We start from the raw sequence: 10,421 nt of genomic DNA, 5'->3' as shown, positions 1-10,421 counted from the left end.
GCACAGTTTTGTGTGATGATAAAATGTGGCTACCTTCAGTCAGTGCAGAGTATTTCATCACAGGTACAAACCCTCTCTGAGTGTAGATTAATCACAGCTAACATCGACATCAGTCCAAGGTCACGATTACATGAGTTTGTTTAAGTATTAGATGTAAACATACTTAGGCTGAAGGGTTATCATAAAACAAATTAGAAGTATGAGAATAGAAACAGGCACTGTCTGTGAAATTTCTGATGAATCTCCTTAATGCATATGCTGTAGGTAGAGGATAGTATCTTTAAAAATATTTTTATCAATAATAAGACTATTTATACAACACATTTCTTACAAGAATTGCAGCTCAAAGTGCTTTACATAAAATAAATAAAAACAATAATACAAATAATAAAAATAATAAAACCCTTCTGAGGCCGCAGTCTTTGGCGGTATCTCGAGCCACAGTCTTTGTAGTATCTCAAACCACAGTCTTTGCGGTATCTCGAACCACAGTCTTTGTAGTATCTCGAACCACAGTCTTTGTAGTATCTTGTGCCACAGTCTTTGTAGTATCTCGTGCCACAGTCTTTGTGGTTTCCCAATACAAATCAAGAACATGCTTGTATTTTAGTCTTGGGACTGTGAAATGAAGTGGAAGCAGGGCTGTAAGGAGATTATTGATTCAGGCATTGGATCGTTATTCAGACGTGCTGTCTGCAGAAAAAGACATATAGGCTAACAGACCACTGCAGTCCTCTGTAAACCACAATGGCACTGCATTACTGCAAGCAGGGGGGGAGTCAGGCGGCTGAGCGGTTAGGGAATCGGGCTAGTAATCAGAAGGTTGCCGGATCGATTCCCTGCAGCGTCAATTGAATTTGTGTCCTTGGGCAAGGCACTTCAACCTACTTGCCCCGGGGGAAGATCTCTGTATTTACTGTAAGTCGCTCTGGATGAGAGCGTGTGCAGCTAAATTACTAAATGTAAATTTAACACCAGAGTCATATTTACCCGTAGAGTGTTATTTTATATGCATAAACACTTCTTCACTAAACAGTTTTTGAACTGTAGTTATGTGTAGTGAAAATGTAGTAGTTTCACTGGTGTGAGAATCTGTTTTCACTACAAGTCACGATTACACTTTTCTATTTTGTGCGTTGGTTCATTTGAGCGACCTTCCAAATATGCCACACTTGTCCCATGCTTTCTCACAACTAGCTTACCAGACAGACAAGTTTGTGTTCCGGGTAAATGTCTCAGTGGCAGGGAGGGGTTAAATTAACATTCGCGTATAACTAGTGTCGAGCTTCCTCTTTAGATTCAGAATGACTTTAAATTTTACTGGCCAAAATATAGGTTCTTTTATCATATTAACACATCAGACAGAGAGTTTCTCTATTTAAAAAAGTTTATGTTTCAAAAAGGGGGGAATTGTTTACGGACGTAATGCAAGATGGAGTACTTATCTCAGTTATACAGTAGCCTATTTTGTGAATTTTTGTCTTGGAGGATTGTTACCTTTGTTGAGTGAAGTTGATTTGATTCGTTTTGAGTTCCGTTGGTAAGACGTAGCCTGCCGCGCAGTTATGGCTGCTGAAAATCAGACTGTTGTGTACGTCTCTGAGCAGATACTTGTTCTAATTTCTTGTGCCTTCTCATTTTTGGGATCTTTCCTTATAATTTTCACATACATAATTTGGCCAGATTTGAGAACTACTCCACGAAAACTTTTAGTGTTCCTGTCGATCGCAGATTTTTTGTCTGCCGTCTCATACGCGTACGGAGTTTGGAATGTTTTTAAGACCGAATCTGTTGGCTGTGTAGTGCAAGGAGCAATTTCCACTTTTTCAAACACAAGCTCGTTTTTCTGGACTGTAGCTATCGCTATCTACCTGTACATTTTCATCGTGAAGACAAGTCAAAGACTTGCTGATAGCTTGGTGCTGTATTTTCACTTTATCAGGTGGGTTCGCTGCGTACACACTATTGTAGGTTATAAATACCTTCACATATTCAGGTGATTTTAATAATAATCATGGTCTTATTTTAAAGGTCCAATATCAGACAAATCATGCGATATGTATTAATGTTTAGTTTTTGTTTTTTAACTTTTCCTAATTTAATCCAAGATTGGTTTAGTACATTGTTGTTGGTTTGCATCTGACATTCATAATTAATTATTTTAGTGTTGCTGATCTTGTATTACATTTATATATTACTGTATTTATATCAAACGTGGTACTCAAAAGGTTGATCATGTGCTGTTTACATTGAATCACCGTCAAGTAGTAGTCAGGTTGACTCTTTAAACTGATCACTTAAGAAAAGGAGAGCCAAGATCATCCTTGATCCCCTGCATACATTCAATTTAATCCTGATTTACAAGTTAAACCAAGTAAACACAAGCTATTTCGTACAAACCCTTATTCAAATGAGTGCATTTATAAATAAATATAGAATGACACATAACACAGTTTAAATCAAAGCATGCTTTGTTGTGCAATTCTAATTATGTTGATTTTTTAAGAAGCCAGTGAATCAGCACAACAGAGCCATTCACTGAACTCAACATGCTGAAGAGTCATGTTGCTTTTTATGATTGTAATGAATCTGCCTATTAACAGGAGCAGTGCAACATTCACATACACATCATGTTCAGTTATTTACTTTTAAATGAAGGCTATGAAATATTAAAACACTGAACTCAAGTTGATCTTCAATGTACATTTTTCAAGGAGTCTTATTATTTTAGACTATTGCTAAAAAAAGAGGCGGCATGCTGTCACAGTCTGTATTCAAACCTTTAGCTCCACCTGAACTCTAGAATAAAACATGCAGTATTGATATCCCAATAAAGTCTCCATATCCACCCATATAAACCAAATCGATAAATAAAGGCGACTGTGAAGTAGGCGCTAGTCTAGAGACAGAGTACTTCATGTTGTTGCTTAATGCTTCCCATCTTGCTTTTGTTTTCCTCCCACTCAGCTGGGGCATTCCCCTAGGCATCACTGTTGCAGCCGTGAGCCTCCACAGGATTGGCTACGATGCGTCTGAGGTGTCTGTGGGCTGGTGTTGGGTAAGCATCAGTGCTCCGGACCCTGTCCTGTGGATGCTTCTAACGGGAAAGATCTGGGAGTTCCTGGCATACATCACACTGCCAATCCTCTACGTCCTCATCAAAAGGCACATCTACCGAGCGGTGAGGATCTGGTTCACTCTCCTGTCACAGTATGTTCTGAGGTTAGCTACATGTGGCTCAGAGAGCCTCCACCTCAGAAGAATGATATACCAGAGCCAAATTAAAAAGGCTTCTGTTTTGAAACGATGAGTGTAATGTCCCTTTAACAGGTCATATACATTTAAGTGAGTATGTCTATCATCCTTATTGCTAGTTACTAATATTCATATCAAGTTCAAGTCTTTTATTGTCATATGCACAGAACAACACAGGGTAAGAAAGACTGGGCACTGAAATTCTTAGTGCAAGAAAACTCAAAGCAACCTGGCATAACATGAAATATAAGTACACAGAACATAGATGACATCTATGATAAGCTAAAATATAATGTGTGTAAATATAGTAAACCTAATTTGTAAACCCTATGTGTTTGATGATGCAGCATGCTGCACTGTCAGAGTACAGGCCTATCCTGGCCGCCAGCCCTCTGTCCAACTCCCTGTCTTCCATGGCGGACAGGAAGTTGACCTTAATCCCCATCATCTTCATAGTCCTGCGTATGTGGAGCACCATCCGCTTCATTCTGATGTTGGTGGGCTCCCCAGCCCGGCAAAACCCAGTGCTGGTCACTCTGCATGTAAGTTCAGTTACAGTTGAACTGCCTCTTATTATGCTTATTTACAATATTTTTGCCTGTTATTCATTTTCAATCTTCAATCCTGTTTTACAACCTGCCTCAACACAATGTCTGTGTGTTTTCAGGGCATTGGAAACACTTTCCAGGGGGCAGCCAACTGCATCATGTTTGTGTTTTGTACTCAACCCATCCGCTCACGCCTGTTCATGCTGCTGTGTAGCTGCTGCTGTCTCTGCAGAGCGGGATCCTCTCAGCCGCTCTCCCCCTCCCACGGGAGAGCAGCCGGCAGGGAGGCCAACGCCAGCCCTGGTGTCTGTGCAGACGAGTGCTGACGCTAGGATGGACAGATCAGAGGGGAGGGACAATGTTGGGGAAGCTAAACGGAGGTTAGGATACCCTCTGCTGCAGCCTCATTATAGCAAGTGGCTGTGAGAAGGGTCGGGAAATTCTGCAGAAGCATGCACAACCCAGGGCAAGTCGCACAACACGTATGCACTTTGGGGGATGGGGATAACCAGTGTTGGTGTGTCATTTTAGAACTGTGGTCACTAATGTTTCATGGTCCTCCAGCGTTTGTTGGTAAACTTGCACATTGAAATGTACAGCTACTTGTTTTTTATTGAGTGAACCAATATGTGCACTTAAAGGGTCATTTTTATTTATCTGTGATGCTTTTTTAATACCTAGAACAAAAAGAACAATGCAGTGCAATACCCCACTTTTATACTGTCAGTGTAATACTGTATGTGCCATCCATACCAAAGGAATAGCAAAGCACCCTGATTTCCTTTTTTTTTAAACACTCCTGCCTAAGTTTACAACATGTGTTCAAGTACTGTATGTATGCACTCCAGCCAACTGTTTTGTCACAGTCAAAGGACGATGACAAAGTGCACATCTGTCATAGTCTGTCCGAGTTCTAACAAATTCCTTTGCTGAACAGAAATCACTAGACTTGAGAGTAGATAATAAACATCATACCAATATACTGTAGCGGTTTGTAGCAAGGTTTACTGTTAAATTAAATATATTTTATGTAAAATGATCTTTAATAAAAACCTAACACTGAGTGTTTTTGTGATGGTGCAAATATATATTTTTTAACACTCTGGAATTATGAAACTCTCACTTGACCAGACATAACCACGGCAGTTCATTTGCAGTTGCCATGTTTATGAAACAAATGTGTCCCTGTTTGTTAGGTAAGATAAAGAAGTTGACGGTTCCGTAAGTCCTCTGGTCCTTTAAGGCCCTCTTGAGGGACCCCTTGACCCTCAAGGCGTTGGCTGCCCTACTCTAATTTAGCTACAGCTTACACACCAGACAGAATGCATATCAATAACGTGAGTGAACCCACTGAACTTCACGTTAATAGAATGTTTTTCTAATCCTATATACCTACACTAGACGCACAATGTTCAAGGACGATCTTTCATCCAAGCTACAACAACTCATTTCATTCTTGTTTCAAGTTCCAATAAAACGTTAATGATTCTCTCTGTTTAGTTGACGAGGTGTCATCAATAAGATTAATTAGTGCAGTAGATTGGTAGTGGTGGGACAAACTGAATTGTGCTGCAACTGCAGGGTCAATGTTTTTTTCTAGATGTGATTATTGTTTACTTGACCCTTTTAGAGGTCAGGTTGAGGTATCAATTGTAGGAGTGGTAAGTGTATTTACAGTATTGATTATTTTTGAAATCTTAATTTAGATGGATAGAGGCTTTACAGTTGTGTATGACATTGTGGAAATTGCATTCCTCTGAGGTGAGAGAAGGCCTATGGTACTAGAAAATCTTTAGTGGGAACCTAAATTCAATCTACAAGAATTCAGTTCCTAAAAGAAAACATACTGAACATTTTGAGGAATTGCATTTCAACATATTATCCTTACAAGAAAGCTACTAGTTCCGGATGACAGAATACTGTTGACCAAGCCTACATATTGTCAGCAGTCAACGTGACAAAGCTCTGTTTAGGCCGATGGAAAGGGGCAGTTTATGCTGATGAAGTGAAAGCAGGCAGTAGGCCTAATGGTTTCTGTCCTGAAGGACACACGAGACCGTGCTTGAATGATACCCCTGCATTTCGTAATGGTCCAAATATAAAACAGTGTTGTGGTGGACGTTTCGTAATGGTCCGAATGTAAAGCCATCCACCAGATTATAAAATAACCACCCCGCCCCGCCGTCTTCTTCAAGACTAGTTCTGAAAAGTAACGTTGAGAATGATAACCGGTGTTTTCTTCCATTTTTGACAACCTTGACAAGTTCTGTATGATATAAGCGTGTGTCCAAATGTAGCCTTCTGTGTCAAACTGACAGGCCGGCTGGGGACTGTATGATGGATGGACTGTAGTAGTAATTTAAACAATATTTATACTCTCTCGGCTAATGTATTCTTTCAGCTAACGCTAATCATTAACGAACGTGTTCAACTATATTGAGTATATATTAATTCAACTATTCCTATGTAGCTAGCTGAAAGGACCGAGACTGAATACACCACACCGTTCGCTGTCTTGAAAAGTTCAACGAGGAACACAAAAAAGTCGGAACGCTTTGAAGAAATAAGGGTGTCACAGTGCCATCTGTTGTTGTAACAATAAACTGACATTTCTAAAACTGGTTGTTCTCATACTTGATTGTGATTGGCTATATGGCGTTCCATGCCATTGTAAAATCCAGCATAATGTCACAGGTTGTCCTCATAACATTCTTTAACATTCCATATTACTGCGCATCGAATATTTCAAATTGAAAAAGACGGCAAAGATGTCCATCTGGCTGTTGCGTGGCAACGATTTGTGTAGGAACTACACAACGGACGGTTTATTATTAAACTATTTTGTTTCTAATAGTTTTTATTGATGAAACCATATCAAATATTTGTAGTAACAGTTTTAGAAAAGCAATAAGCCCCGCGAGTCCGTGGTTTACGCTGATTTTAGAACAGGTAAGGGGGTTTTCGGCACTCCGCTTCGCGTCGTGCCTCACAACTCCCCTTACCTGTTCTAAAATCAGCGTAAATTCGTTTATGAGTGGGGAAATTTGGATGACATTGAAATATCTTGATCCCATAGAAAGACGGTGCCTTGAGTATGGTATTCGTTTTCTTGGCTTCATGCCCACTTATTCATTATCGTACGGAGAGAGGGAGCTGCCAGCAAAGATGACCATTCACCATCCTCAGTAAAGGAGGGGCCCGATATGTAACTGAGAGCTCTCTTTACACACTGACGGCTCCATGAGCTCATGTCAAAATGTGTTACCATGTGAAGGGTGGAAAGGGGGCGGGGCCGGATCCAGGGGGGGGCTGGGGTGGGCTGCGCCCCCCCAGATTTCTGCCGCGCCCCCCCAGATTTCTGTCGCGCCCCCCCCCAAGCTCCTTCTGACTTCAGCCAAAATGGTTACATGTTGAAGCTATGAAAAAGTAATATGTTTTTTTTTTTTTTACCAGTGATTGTCTGGTTTATAATGGGCAACGTATGTTAGAGCTCCGCATCCACGTTTACCGATAAAAGTTAAATCAACCTCGAATCTCTTGCCACTCACTTGTTCTCGAAGTTATTGTTTATCGGTCTTTTGTGGAGGGCTTTTGACGAATAATAAAGTGTAGCATTGGTGTTTAATGTTAGACCCTGGATATTCATACTTCTGTTTCAGTTGTAATCTTTATTTGAGATACACGGATTAAAGACGTTAACAGTGGTCGCTTCTTTTAGCTTCGTTAGCCATTGATTCTTGCGTGCGTGTTTGTACCTACAAAGAAAAAACTTTTATCATGCATCGATTTCTGATCCCAAACCATCTACTACTGCCCCAGCGACAAGGGATATTAAACTCATACTCCAGAGCAGGCAGAGCGTGCTGGTCTGTGTGGAATCACTTCCCTGTCTTTCGGTACCAACGTTACCGCTGCTGGGTGAAGGCGAGCATGGTTTGAATCAATGCTGCCTGTTCTGCAAACGTAGGCCTACCCCATGCGCATTTTCATCCAAGGTCTCAAACTTGGTTAGAATACTCAGTCAAGCTACATGCATGTTTCTGCTTCCCCTGTCGACAATTTGGAGCCAGAAATGATAAAGACATCACCTTCATTGACAACGTTTTTACCATTTGTAAAACAGCAGAGGTTTATTTTACATAGAGCTCAAAAATTTATTTTGCACTCAAATGAATGCCCAAAAATTGTGTGTGACCCACCAAAACGAAAACGAATTTTTAAGAATGTGTTTTCCCACAGTAACTGCTTCCCAAAGGTATTAAAACTTCTAAAGATGGTTTCGGGTAGTTATGTCATCGATTCACACTAATCTGGAGCTATTTTTTCCGATTTATAGAGTCAGCATAGAGCCATTACCACAGAGGTCACCATTTCTGACTGCCGTCAGAATTTGTGAACCACAACAACAAAAAAACGATTTCTTAAGAATGTATGTTCCCAACTGCTTCCCACAGGTATTAAAACTTCTAAATATGGGTTGGGATAGTTATTTAATCGATTCACACTAATCTGGAGACATTCTTTCCGATTTAGAGTCAGCATAGAGACATTACCACAGAGGTCACCATTTCTGACGGCAGTCAGAATTTGTGAACCACAACAACAACAAAACGATTTCTTAAGAATCTGTGTTCCCAACTGCTTCCCACAGGTATTAAAACTTCTAAATAATGGTTGGGGTAGTTATTTAATCGATTCACACTAATCTGGAGACATTATTTCCGATTTAGAGTCAGCATAGAGACATTACAACAGAGGTCACCATTTCTGACGGCCGTCAGAATGTGTGACCAACAAAAAATATATCGTTTTTTTTTTTTTATGTGTGTTCCCACCCTAACTGCTTCCCAAATGTATTAAATCTTCGAAAGATGGTTGGGGTAGTTATTTCACATTTATCTGGAGCAATTTTTTCGGGTTTTAGAGTCATCATAGAGCCTGTACCACATAGGTCTCCATTTCTGACAGCCGTCAGAATGTGTGACCCACAAAAAAATATATCGTTTTTTAAGAATGTGTGTTCCCACCCTTGCTGCTTCCCAAATGTATTAACACTTCTAAAGATGGTTTGGGGTAGTTATTTTATCATTTCACACTAATTTGGAGCATTTTTTTTCTGGATTTAGAGTCATATTAGAACCATGACCACATAGGTCACCATTTCTGACGGCCGTCAGAATGTGTGACCCACAAAAAAATATCGTTTTTTTAAAGAATGTGTGTTCCCACCCTAACTGCTTCCCAAATGTATTAACACTTCGAAAAATGCTTTGGGGTAGTTATTTCACACTAATATGGAGCATTTTTTTCGGGATTTAGAGTCATCAGAGAGCCAATACCACATAGGTCACCATTTCTGACGGCCGTCAGAATGTGTGACCCACGGAAAATAATTCGTTTTTTAAGAATGTGTGTTCCCACCCTAACTGCTTCCCAAATGTATTAAAACTTCGAAAGATTGTTTGGTGTGGTTATTTCATCAATTCACACTAATCTGGAGCCATGTTTTCGGATTTAGAGTCATCATAGAGCCAATACCACATAGGTCACCATTTCTGACGGCCGTCAGAATGTGTGACCCACAAACAAAAGGATTTAAGCATGTGTGTTCCCACCCTAACTGCTTCCCAAATGTATTAATACTTCGAAAGATGGTGTGGGGTAGTTATTTGATCATTTCACACTAATTTGGAGCATTTTTTTCGGGATTTAGAGTCATATTAGAACCATGACCACATAGGTCACCATTTCTGACGGCCGTCAGAATGTGTGACCCACGGAAAATAATTCGTTTTTTAAGAATGTGTGTTCCCACCCTATCTGCTTCCCAAATGTATTAACACTTCGAAAAATGCTTTGGGGTAGTTATTTCACACTAATATGGAGCATTTTTTTCGGGATTTAGAGTCATCATAGAGCCAATACCACATAGGTCACCATTTCTGACGGCCGTCAGAATGTGTGACCCACGGAAAATAATTCGTTTTTTAGGAATGTGTGTTCCCACCCTAACTGCTTCCCAAATGTATTAAAACTTCGAAAGATTGTTTGGTGTGGTTATTTCATCAATTCACACTAATCTGGAGCCATGTTTTCGGATTTAGAGTCATCATAGAGCCAATACCACATAGGTCACCATTTCTGACGGCCGTCAGAATGTGTGACCCACAAACAAAAGGATTTAAGCATGTGTGTTCCCACCCAAACTACTTCCCATATGTAGTTAAACTTCGAAAGATGCTTTAGGGTAGTTATTTCACACTAATCTGGAGCAATTTTTTCGGGATTTAGAGTCATCATAGAGCCTGTACCACATAGGTCACCATTTCTGACAGCCGTCAGAATGTGTGACCCACAAACAAAAGGATTTAAGCATGTGTGTTCCCACCCTAACTGCTTCCCAAATGTATCAATACTTCGAAAGATGGTGTGGGGTAGTTATTTGATCATTTCACACTAATATGGAGCATTTTTTTCGGGATTTAGAGTCATCATAGAGCCAATACCACATAGGTCACCATTTCTGACGGCCGTCAGAATGTGTGACCCACGGAAAATAATTCGTTTTTTAAGAATGTGTGTTCCCACCCTAACTGCTTCCCAAATGTATTAAAACTT

General features: G+C 40.1%; 2 protein-coding genes and 1 long non-coding RNA gene across 3 annotated transcripts in view; 2 read left to right on the top strand and 1 right to left on the bottom strand.

Moving 5' to 3' along the window:
* Nucleotides 1-279: 279 nt before the first annotated feature.
* Nucleotides 280-1,920, bottom strand: LOC146252409 (uncharacterized). Its single transcript, XR_014732113.1, has 2 exons — nucleotides 1,498-1,920; nucleotides 280-642 (listed from the first exon to the last, which is right to left on the bottom strand). It is a non-coding gene; the product is annotated as an uncharacterized LOC146252409 (long non-coding RNA).
* Nucleotides 1,177-4,867, top strand: gpr157 (G protein-coupled receptor 157). Its single transcript, XM_084680707.1, has 4 exons — nucleotides 1,177-1,942; nucleotides 2,968-3,181; nucleotides 3,603-3,797; nucleotides 3,923-4,867. Exons 1-4 carry the CDS (start codon nucleotides 1,566-1,568, stop codon nucleotides 4,127-4,129), a joined length of 993 nt encoding a protein of 330 aa, XP_084536833.1. The 5' UTR covers nucleotides 1,177-1,565; the 3' UTR covers nucleotides 4,130-4,867.
* A 60-nt stretch (nucleotides 4,868-4,927) lies between these two features.
* slc2a5 (solute carrier family 2 member 5) overlaps nucleotides 4,928-10,421 on the top strand; it is a 127,464-nt gene continuing 121,970 nt past the window's right edge. The window contains exon 1 of the mRNA XM_084680118.1: nucleotides 4,928-5,461. Coding sequence (XP_084536244.1) covers nucleotides 5,390-5,461 — 72 coding nt within the window. The 5' untranslated portion in view covers nucleotides 4,928-5,389. The remainder of the gene's footprint in view (nucleotides 5,462-10,421) is intronic.

Source organism: Hypomesus nipponensis, chromosome 18, assembly GCF_054491055.1.
Source record: "Hypomesus nipponensis isolate SF chromosome 18, ASM5449105v1, whole genome shotgun sequence".
NCBI classification, from domain to species: domain Eukaryota; kingdom Metazoa; phylum Chordata; class Actinopteri; order Osmeriformes; family Osmeridae; genus Hypomesus; species Hypomesus nipponensis.
Note: the sequence above shows the minus strand (reverse complement) of the source record. Positions and strands in the feature narration are given on the sequence as shown.

Bases quoted from the DNA above. Each gene is read 5' to 3' on its own strand.
- gpr157 (XM_084680707.1), top strand. From the start codon at position 1,566: ATGGCTGCTGAAAATCAGACTGTTGTGTACGTCTCTGAGCAGATACTT. The intron at 1,943-2,967 runs GTGGGTTCGCTG...CCTCCCACTCAG, and splicing joins CTGTATTTTCACTTTATCAG to CTGGGGCATTCCCCTAGGCA. The intron at 3,798-3,922 runs GTAAGTTCAGTT...GTGTGTTTTCAG, and splicing joins CAGTGCTGGTCACTCTGCAT to GGCATTGGAAACACTTTCCA.